Consider the following 24,908-nt stretch of genomic DNA (forward strand, 5'->3'; position numbering starts at 1 on the left):
ATTTTGGTGAAAACTTCACCTTGGTCTACACGTCTACAAAAAACCAAAAATAAAGAAAGTGTGTGAGGAGAAAAAAATCTTGAAAATTGTGTTAATGGAGAGACATTGGAGGTATTTTTTAGTTCTGTTGTGGATTGGTTTTACATTATTCAGTGGAATTCAGATATTCTCCCACGGATTCCTTCTAACGCGTGTCGTCCAGAAGGAGCGCACCGTGTGTCACCGGGATTTCTGCCCGCCGGGAGAGGTAAATATCCGGCAATAAAATCTTTTTCTGCTTTGTAAATTGCTCCTAAAAGATAAAAACGTGTGATTTCTTTCCCTCATTGCAGGCACAATGTGTAGCGACGAAAATAAATCAGTATTTAAACAATGTAAACTTATCTGACAGTATTTGCTTGGGCAAGAAGAGCAGAGTTATTCTGCTGGTAATAGATGCCCTGAAATATGACTTTGGAATTTACAATCCAGGTGAGGAATCTGCTCTGAGTAGGATTGCAGCTTCTAAACTTTATGATTTTGTATGTTGTAATACTTTATGGTTTTTTGGGGAATTTCTAGAACTCGCAAAACCATTGGCATACCAAAATCGAATGCCAATTTTCAGTGAGATCCTCCAGAAATATCCCAACCAGAGTCGAATGATGAAATTCCTCGCTGATCCCCCAACGACTACCCTTCAGCGACTCAAGGGATTGACCACGGGAAGCTTACCAACATTCATTGATATTGGATCGAATTTTGCATCACCGGAAATTAATGAGGATAATATTATTGATCAAATTGTAGCACAAAATCAGACTGCAGTCTTCCTGGGTGACAGCACGTGGACTGACCTCTTCCCAGGGAGATTTAAACGAACCTATTCCTACCCAAGTTTCAACATATTCGATCTAGACACGGTGGATCGTCGTATTGAAAAGTACTTACCCGGTGAAATAGCTAAAGATGATTGGGACCTACTCATAGCTCATTTCCTCGGTGTAGATCACTGTGGGCACAAACATGGACCCCTCCACAGGGAGATGAGTCGAAAGCTCACAGAAATGGATACAATGGTGAGGAAGGTTATTGATGAAATGCCCAATGATACCATGTTAATTGTCCTCGGTGACCACGGAATGACAACATCCGGGGATCATGGAGGTGATTCAGTGGATGAATTAACCTCCCTAATCTTTGCCTATTCCAAGGGGAGTGATCTCATTGGCGTACGCAACGTATCAACGATGCAACAGATTGATTTGGTGCCAACACTCGCAGCAATATTTGGAACACCAATTCCATTTTCAAATTTGGGTACAGTCAATATTAATTTATTACCCGACGATTCCGGCGGAATGCCACGTCTGGAGACGCTTTTACTGCATCTCTGGCAAAATGCCAAACAGGTCCAGAAGTATTTTCAGCAGTATGCTCAAGTGAACATTGGTACCTTTCGCAGTGATCACATTGAAGCTCTGGAAAATAAGTTTGTCGTCCTATCGCACAGAGTTAATTCCATCTACTCCGAGGCAGCCTTCATGAACTTCGGCGGAGATCTGGAGAATCATCTCAAGACAATCCTCACAACGTGCCTGGATATTTGGGTGAAATTTGATGCGGAAGCAATGACAAATGGTCTACTAATTGCCATCCTGACGGTTTTTGCGTGCTTCTTGCTGTTTCAAAACTTGAAAATTCGCCAATTGGAACGACTCTTTTCCACTTCAATGGTAACATTTATATACGCCAGCAATCTCATATGTATTGCCGCAATAATAGGACTTAAGTGGATCTCGGGCACTGCAATGAACTCCATTCTCCTCTACATGGCTGCATTCAACATTCTCATATTTACCCTCTTCGTTATCCAACAGTGGACAAACATTGTGGAGAATTGGAGTGAAATTGGGAGATTTTCCAATGTTATCACCCGCACCATATACCTCATGATGGTGTCGGTGTTCTTCTCAAATAGTTTTATCATTGAGGAACCAAAGATTCTTGCGTACTGCACAACCGGGATGGTGTTCTACGTGCTGTTTGAGCTGAAAAAAGCATTTATGCCAAAAGATGAGAAGAATGATGGGAGGAAACAGATAAAATTGTCAACAATCTTCTATTCAATCCCCCTACGGTTGGTGGGATTGGGAATTGTAGCTGTTGTGTGTTTGCGAATGACATATGCGTTCTTTCGGTGTCGCGAAGAACATGGAAATTGCCCAGAATTCTCAGGGACGCACATGTCACCCGAAGGTATTGAGGGGATAGCAAAAAGAAAATTAGATTTGATTGCCGTTGTAGCTGTTATACTATTTGCCACACTTGCACGAATCTATTTGCGTAGCTGTGGCAATTTAACAGGATACTCATGGAATGTGGCACTAGCACGGTATGGACCTACATTGGCTACCATATGTACATGCGGGTATTTCCTCCTTTCACCCAAAGATGGAAAAACTTCAGGGATACCCCAGATACACATTGATGCCATGGCGTGGATTGTTGGGGGTGTATTCGTCCTGCAAGTGATCACATTGGTTTTTCGACCTCTAATGATATACGTTGTGCCACCGGATATTTCGGATAGCATGTACACATCAACTGGACGATTGATACCGGACCTCTTTCGTAAATTGAAGACAATATATCGTGAGAATAGAGAGAGGAGCAAGATACCCATTATTTGTGGCTTTGGAACGGTCTACTCATCAATCATGATATCATATTTCGTCGTCATCACCATCTTACTGTGCCTCCTTCTTGGCACTAAAGCATCCATTGGCCTTCTAGTCACCATAGTAATAGCAATTGTATTCATTGTCCTAACTGGAATTCTGCGCTATCAAACGGCCAAGTCACTCGGTAAGAAATCTAATTTTCTTCTAATATACATAAAATATAGTCTGTCTTCCTGTTTGTCTGTGGCAAATGAATTTCTCCGAAACTGCTGAGCCGATTGGATTGAAATTTGGCTCTTATACGAGTTAAAAATCGTTTTTAATTTTTGAAAAATTCTCTACTATGTTTTACCTTTTAATGTTTTTGCTTTTTTTGTGAAATTTGAATATTTGTGATAATAGTAACGGGTTATTTTTTCTGCGAAATATGAGATTGATTCCGTGAAAAATCTTTGCTATTTTTTCTTTTAATTCTAAAGTTATAAAATCTTTGGTATTCTGTATAAAATATTACAAGACTTTGACATTTTGTTTCATATTTATTCGTATTATTAGAGGTAAAATAATTTTCCCAGAATTAGAATCCCAGAAAATCCAGAATTATGATTTTTGTACTTATGGAAATGAAAGGACAAGATATCGAGTAAAAAATTCTATTATTTTTATGATAAAAGGTCAATTTGCTATTCAGTTTAAAAGATAAAATATTTTTGGAATTGACCATCAAATTCTTCTTCAAAATTTTATTAAAATCTCCAGAAATGAAAATAAAATAAAAGTGATATATTCAGGATAAAAGCTTTTGTCAATTTTTTGTCCTTGATGAAAATATGGAATATTGGAGGTTTCTTTAATGAGTGTTTTTAGGTATTTTTATGGTGTTTGTTTAATCATGTAAAAAATCATAAATCTTGCAAAAATTAATCTCATTATTAAAATTATCGAAGGGAAATAATTTTTCTCTTTGCCTTACAAAATTTTAATAAGAATATCTTTTATTTAAAAAACCGGTATTCTGCATAAAATATATTTTTTATCGTAATAAAAGACTATTTTTACGAGTTATACCATAACAATTCATTAAAAATCAAAATAGAAGATTTGTTATGTAATGTAGAATCTTGCCCTAAATCTTTTAGATTCTTTGACAGCATGACAAAAATTTACAAGAATTCTCATTGCAAGAAAGGAATATATAAAAGATTTTTAACAGAATCGATTCTTATGTCGAAGACTTCTAGTATTCAGTTCTTTTCAAGCTAAATAATATTTTTTCTCCAACATTTTTCTTTTTTTTATATCTTACTGTCGCAAAAATAAATGTTTGCAACCATTATCATGGCTTTAAATGAAATTTGTTTACAAGGAATTGGGGACTCGGAATTTAATAGTAATTATTCGGTCCTAATCAGCGACCATAAAACCCTTTAAATTTCAAGAATTTCTTCCGAAATTTCAACGTTTTCAATGATTTCTTTATCACTGAATACGCTTCATTTATTTATTCTAAAAAATCTTAGTCATTTTTTTTTAATTTAAATAATTTTTTTTCTTTCAAACAGAATCCTGCCTGCAACCTAGTTTTGCCACTTTAGTGGTTTGGCTTCTACTCACCCATCTCACTTTTTACACAACATCCCATCAGACGACTCTATCGCAAATTGATTGGCATCCAGCATTTGTAGGTAGAACAGCGTATCATGATCACAACAATATCCTTTCGGCATTTCTCGTTATCATCACAACTTTCTGTGGTTCCGTACTTTTTGGTGTCATATTTCCACTGATCACTTTGGCACCATTCTTCATATATTCAGCCATTCCCAACTTGGCCACACACCATCGAGATGTGGCGCCCAATAGGCGGGTGGAACGTGTAAAGACCAGCGGTAATGTTGAGTATCGAAAGGTGAATATATCCCGTGTGGATGAAACCTCTGGGGAGGAGCAGGAGCAGGTCACCGAGTTGGAGTACGATATCACAAAGGGTGAGCTCAATTTGTACGAGAATGAGGCACTCTTTATTGGATCCATCTTCAAGAGTGCGTGCCAATTGATGGCACTCCAGGGACTGAGGGTGAGTTCAACAAATCCCCAATATGAACCTTCCTTTTATACGTAATACATATAAAACTTCCTAACCCCGTACCTTTGTACCTGTACCTGCCTCAGGTCACTTTTTTTTTTCATTAACAAAGCACTGTATTTTATTTCATTTCACTTCACTTCGCAGCCATTTGTCTCGGAAGGGCAATAAAAAAGTTTTGATTTCAGAGATTTCAAATGCTCATTGAAGAGTTTCTGTGAAATTTCTATAATGTTTTTAGCATGAAGGATATTAAATAAATGCTGAATGCTATTTTGGGATAAATTAACCCATTTCTGCCAGCTTCTAGAAGCTGTTGACCGCTTTTAATGAAACTTTTAGAAATTAAGTTTTAGCTCATAAAGTGTTTGAGATTACATCTAGCTAAGTTTTTCTTTAAGATTGCTGAATTGAACCAAACTATTTTCTAAATTTTCTTTGTTCTTCAAAAATGATTTATAGAAATTTTCATCAAGCAAAAAGCAGCAGTTTCAATTCAAGCAAAGGGGTCGATTCGGTTAAAAATCTTTTCTTTTTTTTTAAAACTTTCAAAAGTTATTAAAAGATTTTGACTGTTAATATTTTTAAATCTTTCTATTGTCGTTTCATAAAAGAAAAACAAAGGATTTGTCGTTTCAGAAAACAATCAGAAAGATCTTTAAAAGTCAAGAAAGAATAATTTTTCTTTTAGAATTCGATGGAATAAAGAAATAAACGAAATAAACTGTCAAACTCTAAATATTTTTCACAGAATACCAAAAATCCAAGAAAAGAATATATAAGATTTTAAACAAAATCGATAGAATTGCTTTCAATCCTTTTGATCCTTTTTAAATTCTTCTGATCGAAAATTAATGAAATTTTTTTCTTAGATAAAGTTATGTGAGAAAGGAAGTAGCCAATTAAATTCGATTAATAAGAAAATTAAATATTCTTTAAAAAAAATCTCTATTAAGTCGTAAATGCGAAAATCGGCAGAAATGGGTTAATGATTGTTTTCAAACTTTCATTTTAGTACCTACGATATTTTTCTAAACTTTAAAATTGTTTTTCCATTAAAACCGCATAAAACGGTATGAACAAGAAAATTTAATTTCAGATTGTTTTAAAATTTAAACATTTCCAATTAATTCTTGATAATTCAGCAAAATAATTTTGCTAACAAATATTTCGAGATTTCTGAAATTTCTCACAAAGAAATGTTTTTATTTATATTTAATAAATGCGCAGGTATAGGTATATAGGAAAGAAAGTGAAAAAGGGATAGAGGAGAATAGTTGTTCAGTTCATCTTCCAACTAAATATGTGGGAGAGAATTTATTGATAAAACGGCGACGGGCTGTGGAAGGAACGAAAAAGGAAAAGTTTGGAATGCATTGTTAGCCATTGCCCTTTACACCATGTTTATCTTTTTTTTTTCCAGATTTTCTCCTCAATGCTCGCCTGTACAGTTCACTGCCGACATTTGATGGTGTGGAAAATCTTCGCACCACGATTTATATATGAAGGAATTTCCACCTATGTTCTCTTGGGAGCAATTCTTTTGAGCTATTTGATACTTATTCGTATTCACAGAGCCGTAGTAAATCTCATTGTGAAATTTACCAAATTAAAATAAAAGAATATATAATAAACATTCACGAACCAAAGTGTTACATAGGCCAATTAAAAATGTAAATAGGGACAGATTTATATACAGTGCGGTATATATTTAATTTTTTTTTCTGCGAAAATCATCTTACAGATGGAACCCGAAAATAAACAAACGAATTAAAATCGATTTTTATTTATTGTATTTTTTGTTTTCTTTATTTATTATGTTTACGGTTTATATATTTTGGTATTTTGTCTAACAAACAAATTTAAACTGTTCTTATGACTGTAACTTGGTTTTTCTTTAATTACTTGTTTTTCTTTTAGTTCTCTTATACATACATGTGACTGGCAATTTTTTTTTAAAGGTGTTTCTTTATGATTTTTTTACCAATTTTCTTATCATTTTAAATTTCACTGTGAGAGAATATTATGATTTGAATTATGTATGTAAGTATGCAATGATTCTCCTTCCTATTCAATGTTTCTTGGAATGTTTATTTTTTTTGTTTTGTTTTATAAATACGTATTTAGTATTATAATGTATGTATAATCGAAAGTTGTAGGATTTATCATTTATTTATTATAAATAGAGAGGTTTTGTTCTTTCATTCAGTGATAGAAGTCCTGAGTTTGATAAAATTATAAATCTTTTTCTTTATATTTTGAAATAAATTCTGTATATAATTCTTAATTTAAACAATAAAAATTATTTTTCTCAAATTAATTTTAAATGTTTTTATACCTATCTATTGTAGCCAAGACCTAAAAAAATTAGGACGGCATTTTTAGGAAAAGCCAAATACGGTTATTCGTAGATTTCCAGTTTTTCTTTAACCCAGATTTTCTCGGGATCTTTTTTGAAATTTTCGTGAATTGCCCATTAAATTGTTAAGAAAAAGTCAGTTCTTAACTAAAATTCTTAAAATTTCGATTAATAAGCTAAAATAAATTCTTCAAAATGAATTTTTATTCGTTTTTTGGTGAAGTAAAAAGTTTTTTAATGTCATTTTCAGGAGTTGAAAGTCAAAAAAAAAATTTTTTTCGAGAGTACTAGATGTAGTGAAAATGGGAAAATCTGGGAAACTAAAGGGTTAGTTAGACCTCTCTCAAGTGACCAAATTGTTCATAAAATTAACCTCTAAAAACGAGGTTTCTCTATTAAAAAAAAATATTTCTTTGGGCAGTAAAAAAGAACTGAAAACTTGTAAAATTTACTTTTTTATGTGTTGATGAGTTACCCCTTAAAAAATGATTTTTTTAATGTATGAATGGTGTTTTCGATTATACATAATTACAACATTAAATACATTTTTTTTAGAATCAAATGTTTAATATTTTTTGTTAGTTCCAATCAGTTTGTATTGGAAAGGATAATTCCTTTCTTTACGGCAGATGGGAAGGATGAATTTCACTAAAACATTTTTAAAATGTATATTTAATTTTTCTTTTAAATTTATCATATACATTTAATTTTTTTCTTTATTTCAAGTCAGAGATAATGAAAGATTGTCATATATACTCTACACAACAAAACAATTTTCTCTCATATTCTACATACTCTTTATACCTTTTTATTTTTTTTTCTTCTTTTATTAATCTGTGTATAGGTATATGGAGTATATTGATTGGTTTGTTCTCTACAAGGAGTAAAACTTTTCTTGTTCCTTTCAAAACACGGAAAATATTTATATGCATGTTCTGTTCAAAATTTTCCTGTCTCCATCTTAAGAAAAATTACACATTTAGTATGTCCGTCAAAAATGGGAAAGTTTCCTTTTTTTAAAATGGAAAACTGTCAAAAATCGGGATTAAAAGATAAGAAAGAGAGTATTAAAGATGAGTTTGCAATTGTATACATAATAATAAAAAAGATAGGAGATTTTATTATGGGGAATTAGGGAATATATATTTTTTAATTAACTTAGAGAATTTTCAAAATGTTATCACAATCCTCATGTTGCAGAGTGCATTTCTAACTTTAATAGTTTTTTTTTATAAACATGCTTATACGTCTCACTTTTCCTATTTAATAATTAACATGCATTAGAACGTTAACGAGGTGAGGAATAAAAAGAATTTCTTTTTTTTGGTTGTTTTTATAGAAGTATCAACAAACAATTTTTCCTTTTCAATAAAATTATTAGACAAAATTGCGGAGGAAGAAAATAAGGGAGATTAAAAGGAAAATAAGTATATTAAAGTCTATTCAAAGAAGGGAAAAATATACACGGCATTGTAATGTAGGGGTTTTTGTTAAAAGGGGAGTGGAAGAGAAAAAAAATAATGTGAATGTTTGAAATATTCAACACACGCAGAACATGGAGTCAATCGTCCACCAATTTACATTATTTACACAAAAAACTATTTATACTTGATTTCCGTCTTTTACATACTTTTCTTCTCCTTTTTTTTCATGAAAAATTGGTCAGAAGGTCACAAAATGAGAAAATTTTCTTTTCCATATTTTCTTTTTACTTTTGTAATTAATGACAATATGAAAATTATTTGAAAAAATGAAAAAAAAATATTAATTTCATTTGCTCCACTAAATTATTGTTATCAAGTTATTTTTCAATTTGTATTTGTTCTTGTTCTTTTTGTCTATACGTATTGTTTGAAGTTGTTAGTGAATGAGCTTATTTCAACAAAAAAAACATGTTCTCACGTATGGATATAGAATGTGTGTTTCCTTTTCTCAGAACCCACATTAATTTTTTATATTTTTTCTCGTTTTTTTTTTAACTCCTATCGCTTCAACTTCTTTGGTGAATTCGTATAGATTTTCTTTTTTTCTCTCTTTTTTTAAAAGTAATTTACGTCTCCACCTTGGCCCTCATCCTAAATGTTTTACATTTTAAGTTAAATTTATTTATATACACACTTATATTATATTTTGTATATAATTTATAGTAGAAATATCATTTTATGTAATCTCGGCATTTTTTTTAAGTAATACACTTTTTTTGTTTGTTTGTTTTAAAGATAAAATAACAAATTTTACCGACTTCGCTTGAAAACTATAATTTAGTGGTGCAGGAAATGATTTAATTTAATTTCTATATATGGTAATATTATGTTATATTATGGTATATTTATATTACTTGCTCAACGGCCTTCCAGACCGAGCTGGAAGAAAATTTTTCTAATGGAGATAACAGCAAAGATACAGATGCCAACGAGATTCTCGATGCAGCTGAAGATGCAATTGGCAGAGGAGGTTTTCCGCCGTGAAATTGCTGCCATGTTATCGCCTTTGGATACGAATACATAAATACTGGCAGGTTCTGTATTGCTCGCTGAACACGTATAATTTCCCGAATCGCCAATTTGTGGTTCTCGGATTATGAGGCGGCTTTGTGTCCGTGGTCCAGGTGACGTCTCAATTGTGATATCACGCCGTGAGTCGTCGTAATTGATCATTCTATCATTTTTCTGCCAGTAAACGTATTGCGGTGGTTGTGGGCTCTTCTCAATTATGCACACAAGATTTATGGTTGAGCCCATATCAACGTGCAGTTCACCATTGCCAAGAATGAATGCCTCCGGGACGACCACTTGAAGATTGACAAAATGCGATATGACACCACTAGCTGTGGATACTTGGCACTCGTACATGCCGTGATCGCGTCTCTGGACAAATTTAATTTGGAGTGTCCAGACGTTGGAACCTGGTGTATGCAAGATGGCAAATCGTTCATCATTTGTGTACATTTGGACCCCTGACGATAGGATATGCCAATCACGACGTCGTATCCAGGAAATTTGATTCTACAAAGAAACAATTCAACCAAAAAAAAATTATTCCTGTATGAATGATCAAAATAAGGTATAAAGGTAAAACCATTTAATTGTAAATCTTTCTTTTCAAAACTCCAATACACAAAAACGGAAATTCTCCTGCTCAGCGTAGAAACTTTTTCTTCCTACGCCCACCCACAAAACAAAAAAGTTTCAAATAATTAAACAGGAAAGCCGTTCAAATATCGAATGAAAATTTATGCTTTATTGGATTATTAAAATTAAATTCTTCTTTAAATTAAATTTACGAAAAAATGCTAATTTTGTACGATTTTAATTAATTGCATAATATACCTTCAAAAAGGATTTTTTTTGTTCAAAGGAATCAACATTTTTCATCCACAACACGGAGCCGTAGAATCATTTATTCGGTTTCATGTGTAAAATACAGCTAATATGAGATAATATGTTTTAGATATATTAGATACATTGCCCAATGATAGGATCACATTTGATATGATGTGAAAACTCATTTATTTTCAGTGATGACATAAAATAGGGTAAGGCTGTCTAGTATATAAAACAGTGGGGTTCGTTATATTTACACACAGTATGGAGAAAAAATATAATTCCACAATAAATTGCACTCTGAAGCGAATAAAAAAATTCTTTTTGATGCACCATGAATTGTTTATATAATAACAAAATAGTTATAATTAATGGAATTATTTTTTTTATAACATGGGCATAAACACCAAGGGGGTGGTTTTAGAATATTTTAAAATATGTTTTAACCCTTTGGATAATTTTGCTGGCCTCCGTGGTCAATTCGCTTTTTTTTAATTGTCGAAATATTAAATCTATTTAACTTATCGTGATAGATTTTACATGAAAATTCAATTATTTCACATTCTTCGAAAGAAAGCGCAGGAAAAACTTTCTTTTTGAGAGATAATTAAGGTCAAAGTCAATGTAGAAATAACGGATCGTCCGAGAGTTAATTAAAAGGAAATTAATAATGGAGATAAAAGAAAAATGATGTATAAAAGTTTAAATTAATAAACCATATTGGCTATTGCATTCAACGTTAAACCTTTCGCGTTCTTTGGGTCATACGTTGATCCAAACATGAAATATTCTATAGTTTAATGAAATTAATTATTGTTTCAAGATAGAAATGCGTTGAATTTTACATAAATTAGACCAAAGAAAACGTTTTGAGTTACAAATGTTCTCTGATAGTATAAATAGAATAAATATAGTGATAATGATGATCGTAAAAGGGTTAAACGGGATTTCTTTACTTGCCATGGATTGGGGAAAATAAAGAATTGATTTACTACCAAGATACATAGTTACGTATATAGTTTGGATAAGTTTGAACTAATTTATTAAAGTTAGTGACTCAGTAAAGGTGAATGTCCAAGAAAACACGAAAGAAAACACAAATCAATAATGAGAAAAATGACTTTAGACTTTGGGTTATCCCACATTAGGCATACTGACCCTATATAAATTTTCAAATATTTTCGTGCAAGAGCTGCATAATCAATTCAGCGATTCAGCGAAATTTAATCTCATACATAGTCATTGACCTTTTAAAATTTACATAAGGAACTAAACATATGTACGTACATACATAATGTATGATTTCAACAATGAATAATGAAATTTCCCAATTTGAGTGGGACATCCACATGGGTAGGCAAGGCATAGGAAAATGGAGTAGGAGAAAAATATAAAGAAACATTTAAAGCAAACGACAAACCCAATTAGCACCCACTCTGTCGATTCCAGATACTTTGCAAACAAGGAAGGCGGTTCCTCCCAATTGGACGGTCGTATTGTGAGCAAACATCTGAAAATGTGGTAAGAAAAAAAAAGAAAGCCCATTATTAATTTGCCTTATATAGCAAATTTTCACGTCAAGGAGACTTCTTAAGGAGTTTTTTATTATTATTATTATTTCCTAACGGTGCGTTTCCCACTTACCTCAGTATCCTCAAATTGCGGAGAATCACTGGAATCTATGTTATTCTCCGATTTTGCCTCATAATTTGTACTTCCCGCCACCATCCATAGTTTCTTCCAGTCATTGTCTGTTAGAATGGACCGATGATGGTCTGTAATGTGAGGAGACATAAAAAAATTTCATTTCATGATCATGTTATCGCTATATATTTGTTACCACCATAATGGTATATGTATTAACTTTAAAATTGGAATTTGAGCTAAACAAAAAAGCACAAATAGAGGAGGATGGGGAAAACTGGGTCAACATACTAAATTGAAAGTTCAAGGTAGGACATTTCGAAATGCCTATCGACATTTGTGAAAGCTTTCTTATAACCCAGATTTGTCTCTATTTAGATTAACATTATTTTAGTACGCTCGGCAATTTTACTTTGCAGACTTTTGATACATAAAAAATACAAAAAGCTTTATTTATTCAAAAAATCGAAAAGATTCAATTAAAGGAAGTTTTTTGTTTTAATTTTGTGCGTTCAATTTCATTCCCTATTATTTAGAGAGAAATAATTTAAAGAAAATTAAACACAATTTATAATTTCACGGATATCTCAAAATTTCCCCGAGATTTCTGGGTTAATTCGATAAAGTTATTTTTGAGGGATTTATTTGTTGTTTATTGTTAATTCACCGTCAGTTTTTCGACATATTTTAGATGGTGTAATGCTGCTTTCATTGGTAAACAGCGAGTCGGGCAAAGTGGGTCAGGAAGAATTTAAAGTATTAGGGATCACTTATTGTTAGGGAAAATATACACTACCCTTTGGGACTATTTATTGGTGCTCTGAGAGTGTTCAGATAAAAGCCTGATTGCAAAAGAGCGGTGCTTTAGCAAAATTTATTTTACGCTCAGATTGCACAGGAATTTTTAGAATTTTAGGCGTTGTCTAATTTTAAAATTGGTTGGAAAAGTCAATTCTCAACCAAAAATTTTAAAATTTTGGGTAAAAAGTTCTAAAACTCATTTCCTTTAATTGTATTCTATTTGAATTTTGTGAAAGTAGATATTTTTGTGGCATTTTAAAAGTTAACTTATTATCAAATGATTATTTTTGTATGTTTATTATCAGTAGTAAGTATCGAGCAAGTTCCACTTTGAGGTAGGTCAGGGTTGTGTTGTTGTTGGGGCAGGTCAGTGCTGAGTGACGTCATAGTGGAGTGGGGAAGGTCGGGTTTTTGAAGGGGAAATTGAGCGAGGTCAGTGCCGTGAGGTTGTTTTTGAGGAAGGTCAGTGATTTGTGGTGACGTAATGTGGTGGACGCCATCTTGAAAATTTTATTTTGTCGGCCATTTTGAATTACGTCATGTTTTTGTACGCCATTTTGTATGACGACACATTTTTTGACGCCATATTGAATTTTAGCCGCCATATTGAATTTTATTCCGCCATATTGAATTTAAATCCGCCATTTTGAATTGTAATTTTTATATTCCGCCATATTGGATTTGACCGCCATATTGTTTTTATTGCGCCATCTTTGTTTTTGTCCGCCATCTTTAATTTATGCCCGCCATTTTGAATTCTGAATTTTTATCCCTCCATCTTGTTTTCTGTCAACCATTTTGAATTTTATGCAGCCATTTTGAATTCTGAATTTTTATTCCACCATATTGGATTTGACCGCTAAAGAAATTTGCATGGAGCGAGGAAAGAAGAGTGAAACGAGACTGAGAAATTTTTGCTGACGCGCGACATTCCTAAGCGATCACCATATGAAGTGCATGAATTATGAATGTTTTATTGTTGGCGGGGGGAAAGTGTATTAATTGTATTGAGGAAAATGAATAAGAAAACATTACAATTTCTCACATTTGTGATGAAGTAATTTTTTAAGATCATACCCATGTAACATTTTGTGACCACCAGAGAGCTGATTTGGTCACACAACGTTCTGCCGACGTAACCTTTACGTCGCCTTGTTACCAACCGATATGGTAGCGGCTGCAACGTCGCTGTTACGAAACCTTTACGTCACAAAAATTACCATGAAAACATTTTTGTGCAAATTGTACAAAATATTCACATTTCTAATGCAATTTTTCTTGTAAAAATCATAAAATGAGAAAATATGAATTACCAATACAAATTATACTCAAAAATACTTCAATAATTTAGTTTTTATTCAAATTAGAACATTTGGTCATTTTTGCGACTAATTTGGTAATCTTGTGACGTCGTGAACAAATGGTAGGCATAACGTCGCGATATGGTCGCGCGCAACGTCGCCGCGACCACACTCTCAATGACCTATTGTTACCTTGCAAAAACTGACTAAATATTTAATTATTTCATTAAATAACCTGCTAGATATTCATTTTATAGAAGAGCAAGGATAATTCAATGCATTGGTTGGCATAAAAATGATAAATTATGCTAAAAATAATGAAGCATACCCCATGGTAACATTTGTGACCAATTTGGTAATCTTGCGACCTCATGAATGCATGGTAACCGAATGGTCATATTGCGACGTAACCGCGACCACACTCGCAATGGAAGATTGTTACCTTCCCAAAATAGCCCAAATATTTAATTATTTAATCAAATTACTTGCTCTATCTTCATTTTATGGGAGAGCAAGGATATTTTAGTGGATTCGTGGGCGTAAATATAGCTAAAAATGCATAAAATCATAAGATGTATTCGTTGGTAATTTTCGCGACCAATTAAGTAATTTTGCGACGTCGCGTTATTACGTAGCGATTACCTCGCGGCAACGTCCCCAAAAATGTAAACAATGGGAAGCTTCACATAAATAGGGAATTTCCCAGCGAATTTTCTTCTAGCTGTGGACAAATATAAGGTAGCATAGAATCCAGAGTACCTGGATCAATGTTTCATGGCATTACATGGCATGCATTGGTGGAAATTAGCAAGAAAATAGATCAATTTCTTCTTCTGAAGGCAGAAATTGAAAATCTTTGACATGAAATGTCACGGAGTTTTCTCATTGCACCCAGCAAAAGAACTTTCGCCGACATTGTCTGCGGAATTTCAGTACAATGTATTGGACAAATCTAATAATTATTATTAAAAATTTTAAAATATATTTTTAATAGCTTTTTAAAGAAAAAAAAATACTTAAAAATCATTATAAGTGAAAATAAATATTTGAAAAAAAATAATTTGGCTCGAAACAAAAATAATAAATGAACTCGATTTTATTTCACAAAATTGTATTAAATTACAAAAAATATATATAATAAAAAATATAATAAAAATCCAGAAAAAATATTCTTACATTATGGTGCATTTTAGTAGAAAAATTTTTAAATTTTCCGAATCTTTTACTGATAGTTTCAATTTTAAAATCATCTTTTCTAATATTCCATAAGAAACGAAACGCTATTTAAAGGTGATTTATATGTTTTCAATCTGTGAGTGTACTTCTTTTCTATATTATTTATTCGCTATTTAAAGGTTTCGCTTTTTTGAAATGTTAATTTTGTTTATTTAATACAATTTTTTTAAAATATTAATATTAATTTTGTATTAATAGCTTAAGATAAGTTTGGAAAAATGTAGGTAATAAAAGCAAGTGACGGAAAGTTTGGTCAAATTATGATTAAATTTAGTCAAAATGACGGTAAAGAGATATTAAATGACGGTAATTTCCTTAAGAGTTAAGGCGTAACCAAATTTTGTTATTAAATTATCATTAGAAATTGTCAAACACTCAAGAAAATCATTCTCATTTCCCGGAAAAGCGCTGGGAAATACATGAATTTTCCTGTTTTATCAGTGTAAAACATTTCGAATTTTTTCTTAATTTCTAGTTTTTTTAGTAAATTTCTTTCTATGTGAAATGAAAGCACTTTGAAAGCTTAACATTATATATTTAATCCATTTTTCTGCGAAGAAAACTCGCGAGATTCCGGCAGTGAACTTTTCTTTCGCTTCCCATTTCTCCAATATTCCACGTAACCAATTTTTATTTTCATTATTTTGTAGCATTTTTAATTCTCCTTCATTTAATAAAGCATTCGCAGAAGAAATCCGCTGGGAAAACTCGCTATTAAATAATTTACCAAAGCTAAAAGTACATTTTTGCGTTAGAAAAAAAAAAGAATTCCTCTCCAAACATATGTGTCTATCTTTTGCCAAATATAATCACTTTTATCTGTGATTCTTTCGAAGAAAAGAATAGCACAGCTTCTGTGTACCACCAATTTTTGTTCAAAATAACCGACACGTTTACCAAATATAAGGTGAAATTCACCATTCAGACAGTCTTCTTTTGTTCAGATTTTTAAAGAAAAGTTAAGATTTTTTAAGAAAAGTTAAGATTTCTTAAGTCAGACTGAATTTTAGACTAAATGTAATATTTTTTGATGATTTTTAAGATTTTCGATGTCTTAAGACCATCAAGAGCATTTTTTAAACTTAAGAATTATAAAATTGTATTTACTTATCAATTTTAAACAAAGAAAATGCATTTTTGAGTGTACAAAGAAGATTGATTCTTTGAAGAAAGAATCACAGCTAAAATGTTACTTTTCAAGACAAATTCAAGTGTAGTAAGCTGTTTTTCTTTCACTTTTATAACTTTTTCTCGATAAAGAATTGAACATATTTTTCCAATTTTTTCCATCAGTTTATGAAAATTCTTGGTGGAAAATTGGCGGATTTTCACGTGAAAAACGCGAAAATTCGCTTTAAGCAAATCATCATGCACTGATGACAGTCTTAAGATTGTTTAAGCATTCTTAATACTTGCTTAAAGGACACTGAATGATTCTGAAGAATTTTCCGGGGGTGTTTTGAGGAAAATCACTCTGGAAAATATTTTGGGAAAATTATTATAATTTTTAGCCGTGCTTTTGAGTGCCAGTTTGTTCTATTCTTTATCGGGAAAAAGTTATAAAAATGAAAGAAAAACAGCTTACTACACTTGAATTTGTCTTGAAAAGTAACATTTTAGCTGTGATTCTTTCTTCAAAGAATCAATCTTCTTTGTACACTCAAAAATGCATTTTCTTTGTTTTAAATTGATAAATACAATTTTATAATTCTTAAGTTTAAAAAATGCTCTTGATGGTCTTAAGACATCGAAAATCTTAAAAATCATCAAAAAATATTACATTTAGCCTAAAATTCAGTCTGACTTAAGAAATCTTAAGTTTTCTTAAGAAATCTTAAGATCTTAAGACTGTCTGAATGGTGAATTTCACCCATAATCAAAAAACTGACCATTTTGCCAAAACTAAAAACTCCAACAAAAAGAATTATTCATATTAACGACTAAAATCTCAATATAAAACTTATGTTTTTTTTTATTTTTCATAATAATTAATTTTGGCCAAATTATTGTTTATAAGACAAAAAATATGATTTTTCTAAAATAATTAATTTATTATATGAACAATAAAGCTGAAAATGGAGTAATGTTGGAAATGTCCAACAAAAGTCGTAGGATTTTGCGACGATGGAAGTTTATTTTTTTGGGTGTCATGGCGACGGCTTTTGGCGGCGGTTATTTTGGCGGGAATTCAAATATTTCAATGCAAACTTTAATAAATTATTTCTCAATTTATATAATATATTGAGCAATATTTTAAAGCTTTTCCACCTTAGAATATATAAATCTAATTTAAGAAAAATAAAAAAAAATTAATCAAGAAAATTCAATTTTTAATGGCAATAAAATAATTAAAAATTATCATTTTTTAATAAAGGAGCATTATTAAATGAATCTACATCATTTTTCACGACGGTAGTTAAATTGGCATATATTTTTTGGGTGTGATGACTTCCCAAAAAATGCATATAAAAATAAATAATATACGCGATGGTCGCCATGAAATTATTCCGTATGGATATTTGTTGTAATAACTCATGGCGCCATCACCATGGCATTGGTATAAATAAAGAAAAAGAAAGAGAAAATATAGAAATGTTGAATGTTCAAGAGAAAAACAGAGACAGACAGTGCGAAAAATTGCGACGTAACCGCAACGTAATGGCAACGTCATCGCTACTTGACGACGTAACAACGAGGTAACCGCGACGTCGCGGTTACGTATGTGGTCACATGCCTGGTCGCAGCGACGAAACTGCGACCTTGTTGTTACGTCGCCATGACGTCGAAAAATTCCCCATTTACGTTGCCATTACGTCGCGGCGAGGTGCGATGTTACTTGTGGCGTGACGTTGCCGCGACCTGAAATTACGTCGCCGCGACCAAAAAATGTTACATGGGTACGGTTTAAAACTTTTTATTTTCAAAGTAAGGCTTTTTAAAACTTTTCATTCCGAGAGTTTTGTATTTTAAAATTTTTCATTTCATAAGCTTATCATTTTTAAAATTTTCATTTCAAATGATTTGCGTTTTTAAAATTACCATTTGAAAAGCATTGCATTTTTAACATTTTCATTTCAAAAGATTTGCATTTTAAAATTTTCATTCTCCCAAGTTTTCATTTCTGAATTTTTCGTTGTGTTGATTCAAGGTTTTGGAAATTTTCATTTCACAAATGTGGCATTTCTGAATTTTTCGTTTGTGCATTACAACGTATAGAAATATCAACCAATACTTTCTTTATGCGGATATATCGGAAAACAGTATAAATACAGAGAAAAACTGAAGAAAGAAATTATTCACTATGAATACACTTGAGATAACAAGAGACCTTTCGAGAAATAAGTACACACGTAAAATATTTAGAGGTGTGTACTCAATAGACAGGTTGCCCAATCTTAAATTAAAAGATCCTTCTATCATAATAGTTAACACCGCAAAGGCAAATCATCCGGGTGAACACTGGATAGCTATTTACATACCCGGTGATTCAAAAAGCATTGAACTTTTCGATTCCTATGGTCGATCTATTAAAAATAAATACCTTAATCAATTTTTTATAACACATACGAAAAACCGTAAAATAATATTTAACAACATGAAACTACAATCGCATTTTTCAGAAGTGCGTGGCCAATATTGTTGTGTGTTTGCGTATTTTCGTGCAATAGGTATATCAATGGAAAACTTTCTTGTTTTTTTCAGTAAGAATGCCGTGAAAAACGATCAAAAGGTATTAAAGTTTTATAAGAAAACGTTTGATTGTTAAAATGTTCGCTCCAAGTTTTCTATAAATAAAGGAATGATTGTGAAATATAGTTCACTACTTATTTTACTGCGACAACAGAAATGTTATTTAAATTTCCAGTCCCATTCTCAATGATTTTAGCTGGGCCTTCGGGTTGTGGCAAATCAACATTTGCTCATAATTTTTTGTTAAATCTAAAAGAGCTCACTGATACAAATTTTGAGACTATTTTATGGTGCTTTTCTGAAAATGGAAGCATAAATAATTTACCTAAAATAGCAAATCTAAAGGTTTGTCGTGGCATTCCTGATAAAATAGAAAACGATCACAGATCCCCAAAATTAATTGTAATTGATGATTTAATGACTGAAAAGAAGTATGAACAACGAATTTGTGACTTATTTATAAAAGAGTCGCATCACAAAAATATATCAATTATTTTTATATGCCAAAACATTTTTTATCAGTCACGATTTTCTCGGACAATTTCTTTGAATGCAAAATACCTTGTGATTTTTAAAAATGTTCGTGACAAGTCACAATTCTTTCCACTGGCTCGGCAATTACATCCAGAAAATCCAATTCAATTGCTAAACGTATATAAGGAGTGTACAAAAGTACCTTATGGCTATCTCTTGATAGATTTAAATCAGGAAACATCTGAAATTTTTAGATTTCGTACAGATATTTTTAATAGAAGTTCTACTATTTGCTTTTGTTGTGAGGAAGATTTAAATCAATATGAAACAGAAAACACAATCAATGAAAAAGACAATAAAGGATCCTTTGAGACTATTGAGAGAAAACAAACATATTTTGTGTACTCTTAAAGATGCAAATCCGAAATTGCGTAAAGCTATAATAAGAAATTGTTCGAAATCAACTTTAAAAGCATTACATGAAATTATTCACAATTCATTAAATGGAAACCTTAAAGTGCCAAAAGAAAAATTTTCCACTCTCAAAAGATATAAAAATGCGATGCGCAAAATAAATTGTCCAAAAGCTTCTCAGTGTTTAAAGAGAAAAATACTGGTTCAGAGAGGAGGTTTTGTTCCTATATTAATTTCAACTTTATTGTCTAGTGTAATTGGTAAATTACTATCCTCAATATGATCCAACAAAGGAACAATAAAAATTCAATGCATCGTTACATTATAATAACACCAGAACTTTTTGAGGAATTAAAACCATTTTTGAATTTCGAAGAAAGTTTATCAGCATTAGATCGTGACATTTACAATATCTTAAAGGATAAGAAAATAAATGACATTGAGAAGTGGTATCGATACAGACATTCTCTTGTTAAACAATCTGAGATGCGTAGAAAGAAGTCAGTTTTTTCAGATCCAATTAAGAAATCAACTCAATCCATTGGAATTCAAACAGTTCATAACCCCACACAATCCGAAGGCACACAGACTAATTTGAAGAAGCATATTTCTAAATCTTTCGGCACGCAAACAGAATTCAATCAAGGTGATGACGAATACATTGATGAATCTCTTCGTGATATGGATTTAATTCCTGCTGTTCCAGTACCAGAACCAATTCAACAATCAGAAGTGTACTATGAAACAAAAGAAGCGATAGCAGATGATTATGAAATGAATGAAGATGAATTTAATGATTTACCTCCTGATGCCCAAAACAAAGTCATGGAAAAGTTTGCTTCATACTATCCGAATAAAATGACGGAAATGCCTCGAGTAATTACAGTAGCAGATGAAAATGGAGATGTGTGGAGTGTGGAAATAATAAAGAAGAATAAAGAAGATGTTCAAATATTCAAAACACCAAAAGCACAACCTAAGAAGACATCCAGTACAGCAGTAAAGACAGTCCGTACTAAGAAGAAGCCACCAACGAGACTTCCATACAATACGAGAGCTCGTATAAAAAGGAGTGCGTCTGAGGATTCCACACAGACATTAATTGACTTTCCGGTGAAAAAGAAACTAGAATGGACAAATATCGAGCATTAGATTCTGAATATTTAAATTTAAACAGTAAAAATTTATATGCAAGACCACAAAAACTGTATAATTCATTAAAGAAAAATGATGTAACAAAAAGAGAAATACAAAAATATCTACACGAACAATATGTGTATACTTTACATTATCCAATCACGAAAAATTACCCCAAGAATAAATATTTTGTAAGCAATATCTCAGAATTGTGGGAGATTGACTTGGTGGATATGAAACAATATAAAAAATTTAATGATAACTATACTTTCATTTTGACGGTTATCGATGTGTTTTCAAAGTTTGCATTTGCTCGTTCTCTGAAAAATAAATCTGCGGAAGAAGTAACCAAAGCATTTGCTGATATAATTAAAAAAAATGGCAAGACACCTGAAAAGGTTCAATCTGATCACGGAAAAGAATTTGAAAATTCCACATTTAAGAATTTCCTTAAAAGTAAGAATATTCAACAAAATTTTGCATACAATCCAATTGTGAAGTGCGCAGTTCTTGAGCGCTTTAACCGAACATTAAAACAATTAATGTTTAAATATTTTACTCATATGAAAACTAATCGCTATATTGATGTTCTCGATAAACTTATTGATGTATACAACAATTCAAAGCACACAACTATAGGAATGGCTCCTGCGGATGTTAGCGAAGATGATATTGTGGAATTAAATCAACGGTATATAAGAAAAAATAATTCATTCAAAGAGAAATTTTCGAGAGTGCACCAAAAGTTTGAGCTAAATGATTTAGTTAGAATTGCAAAACCAAAAGTGAATTTCGATAGAGGTTTTCAACAAAGATGGACAAACGAGAAATTTCGTATTCATCGAATAATAAATAAAAAACCTTTTGCAATGTATATTTTACAAGACTATAAAAATACACCAATAGCGGGTAGATTTTACGAAAAACAGTTGCAAAAAGTTGAAATAAAAGATGGTTTTCCAGTGATAGAAAAAATTATAAAAACTCGCGGGTTAGGGAAAAAGCTACAGTACTACGTTAAATTCAAAGGCGATAACACAAATCAGTGGATAAATCAAATTGATCTTTTAAAGCAATATGGGGTTGATCGAAATGCAAAATGAATTTTATTTGACTCTTTTGAGTAATTCGTCACAACAAATATTTCCAAACAATACTCTGTCTCATTTTCAAACTAAATTACCGAGAGAGGTAATTTTATCGAATGATTGGGTTGTTGGTTTAGCCGAAATATCTTTTAATGTGGCCGAATCTTCTGAAGTACGCCATAGGAAAATAAATGTAAAACCGCGAACTATTACACTACTAAAAGAGAAAAAAGGGAGTATTCCTATTAAAATACCCGTATATACGCCATTCACACCTCTTAATAGTTTTCTCTATCTTTTGAGAAATGCTTATAATTTTACCGATTCTTATGGCGAAAATGTTTTGGGAAGTGCATCTGATGAAAAGGATTTGGATACACGATTGAGCGATATTGTTAAAGAACATAAAGCATGTAAAATTACAGAGATCACAACAAGTCATATTGGGCCTATTGAAATTATTGATGACGAAAATTTTAATTTTAATACAGATCAATTAATGGACGCAGAAACAGATTATTCTACAACACCGAACCCTGTTTTAAAGGAATCGACACCCAATGCTAACAATATTGAACCACTTGTCGTGCTAACAATTCCTGCTGATGATTTCAATCAGTTACTTGAGATTCCTTTATACAGAGATAATTATGAAACAATCGATGAACTTATGTTTACCATTCTAGATCAAATACCATTTCAAATACGTGAAACAGAATTATTGCAAAAAATCATCAAAACCTCTGTTGTAATACCAACAATATTAGAACATGATCAAAATGATTTTGTTTCTTCAACTCATATCCATCCCTCAGTACTCCCACAAAAAGTAGAACCTACTCATACGCGTGATTTAATGTTTGTATACAGTGATATAATTAAACCACAACTTCTCAGTAACACTTTTGCTCGATGTTTAAGAACAGTTCTTTTGATTCAAAATAACGAAGTCTACAAATCATTTAACGCCATTCAATATCTACCACTGGAGAAAACAAATTTTGATACTATTGAAATTTTAATAACATCTCAAAATGGCGAAGCATACAATTTCCTGCCCAGTTCAACACCAACAATGCTTGTTCTTCATTTCAAGAAAATGAACTCATGAAGCATATAAATACAGGTATATTCTTACCTAAATATCAATACTACAAAGATGACTAACGTATACACTTCATATTACTTGAACCAGGTTGGCAGTGGAGAAATTGGAAAGATTTATGTTCCTGAGTACATTGGCGTTCAACGAGGATACGGATTGGGGTCATTCCTTGGAGGTTTAATACGCTTTTTAAAACCTCTTTTTATGAAAGGTTTAAACACTCTTGGTGAACAGGCGGCCAAAACGGGTATTGAAATATTGACAGACTATGGTACAAAACCATTAAAAGACATTTTATTAAATCGAGGACAACAAGCTGCAGATGAACTCAGGAAAAAGGCCCTGCATAAAATTCACACAATGACCGGAGAAGGTATAAATACGAGAGCACAATCGAGGAAAGCTATTCCTTTGATATCATCGAAACCTTCATCTTGTTCGGCAGATAATAAAAATAATATTCTTCATAGAATTAAAACTGCAATTTCAAAGAAGAAAAGAAAATTGAAAAAGGTGAAAGTAAACAAGAACCATAAGAAAGAGCGCCATTTGGATATTTTTTCATAATGGCTGAATATACAGAATGTATGAAAAGTGAACTGGATATATTTCTGCCACCACCAATTCAAACATCAATTTTGAGAAGCGAAGAAATTGCCTATCAACCTCTTTCTAGCTTGGATAATGTTTCTATGATTGAATTTTACTCTGTAGCACATGGAGATTGTTACAGAGATTTGTCTTCAATTTATGTTAAATTTAAGATTCAACTATTAAAGGAAAATGGTGATCTTTTCAAAGACACGGATGAAAATCAGCCATCAGTTGTGAATAACATTCTACATTCACTAATACGATCTGTGTCAGTGTCACTCAACGGAAAAACAATTTCCCAAAATGAAGGGAATTATCAGTATAGAGCATACTTGGAAACTCTATTGTCATATGGAAGTGATGCAAAATCTACATTTTTACGAAATGCCGGATGGATTCAGGATACTGGAAGCATGAATGCAATGGATAAGAGTAACACTGGATTTACAAAGAGGCGCGATATGTTTAAAAATAGTAAAATTGTGGAGGTTTTAGGCAAGTTACATTGCGATATGTTTAATCAGCCAATATTTCTTATTAACAATGTAGATTTAAGAATCACAATTGCACTTGAGAAATCAGAATTTTTCCTACTCTGCTCCGACACACTAAATCCAAAATTTCGTTTGCAGGAGGCTACTATGTATATGAAACAAATAACACTAAATCCTAATATTCTTCTTGCACACAATCAGGTGTTAGAGCATAAAAATGCATCGTATCATTATAAGAGAGTTGAAATTAAAACCGTAATTGTGCCCTCAGGTTCAACTTCAATGAATTTAAATAATATCATTCATGGAGTTTTGCCACGACGCTTAATTTTCTCAATGGTTGATAATTTGGCATACACAGGAACAAAAAGTTTAAATCCATTTAATTTTGAACATTTCAACATCTCAGATTTTTCCTTACTTGTTAATGGAACGCCATATCCTATTCAACCTTTACATATGAATTTTGAACAAGATAGATATTGTAAGGCATACCAAA

The 24,908-nt window shown here is 31.8% G+C and overlaps 4 protein-coding genes across 8 annotated transcripts in view; 3 read left to right on the forward strand and 1 right to left on the reverse strand.

Moving 5' to 3' along the window:
- LOC129792569 (GPI ethanolamine phosphate transferase 3) lies at positions 1 to 6,544 on the forward strand. The gene is made up of 5 exons (XM_055831760.1): positions 1 to 247; positions 333 to 471; positions 562 to 2,847; positions 4,226 to 4,740; positions 6,173 to 6,544. The coding sequence occupies exons 1-5, from the start codon at positions 95 to 97 to the stop codon at positions 6,365 to 6,367; spliced, it is 3,288 nt and encodes a 1,095-aa protein (XP_055687735.1). The 5' UTR covers positions 1 to 94; the 3' UTR covers positions 6,368 to 6,544.
- LOC129792578 (protein phtf) overlaps positions 1 to 24,908 on the forward strand; it is a 295,904-nt gene that overhangs the window by 88,879 nt on the left and 182,117 nt on the right. The window lies entirely within an intron of this gene.
- The window catches only part of LOC129792640 (univin), a 273,488-nt gene that overhangs the window by 66,463 nt on the left and 182,117 nt on the right, over positions 1 to 24,908 (forward strand). The gene's annotated exons all lie outside the window — the stretch shown is intronic.
- The window catches only part of LOC129792666 (hemicentin-2), a 25,874-nt gene continuing 7,485 nt past the window's right edge, over positions 6,520 to 24,908 (reverse strand). The window contains exons 3-5 of one of the 2 annotated variants that reach the window (XM_055831972.1): positions 12,076 to 12,206; positions 11,852 to 11,941; positions 6,520 to 10,113 (exon numbers count right to left, since the gene is read on the reverse strand). In XM_055831972.1, coding sequence (XP_055687947.1) covers positions 9,451 to 10,113; positions 11,852 to 11,941; positions 12,076 to 12,206 — 884 coding nt within the window. In that variant the 3' untranslated portion in view covers positions 6,520 to 9,450. The remainder of the gene's footprint in view (positions 10,114 to 11,851; positions 11,942 to 12,075; positions 12,207 to 24,908) is intronic. The other variant, XM_055831973.1, reaches the window with a different exon arrangement.

Source organism: Lutzomyia longipalpis, chromosome 3 (genome assembly GCF_024334085.1).
Source record: "Lutzomyia longipalpis isolate SR_M1_2022 chromosome 3, ASM2433408v1".
NCBI classification, from domain to species: Eukaryota; Metazoa; Arthropoda; class Insecta; order Diptera; family Psychodidae; genus Lutzomyia; species Lutzomyia longipalpis.

Bases quoted from the DNA above. Each gene is read 5' to 3' on its own strand.
- LOC129792569 (XM_055831760.1), top strand. From the start codon at position 95: ATGGAGAGACATTGGAGGTATTTTTTAGTTCTGTTGTGGATTGGTTTT. The intron at 248-332 runs GTAAATATCCGG...CCCTCATTGCAG, and splicing joins ATTTCTGCCCGCCGGGAGAG to GCACAATGTGTAGCGACGAA. The intron at 2,848-4,225 runs GTAAGAAATCTA...TCTTTCAAACAG, and splicing joins TCAAACGGCCAAGTCACTCG to AATCCTGCCTGCAACCTAGT.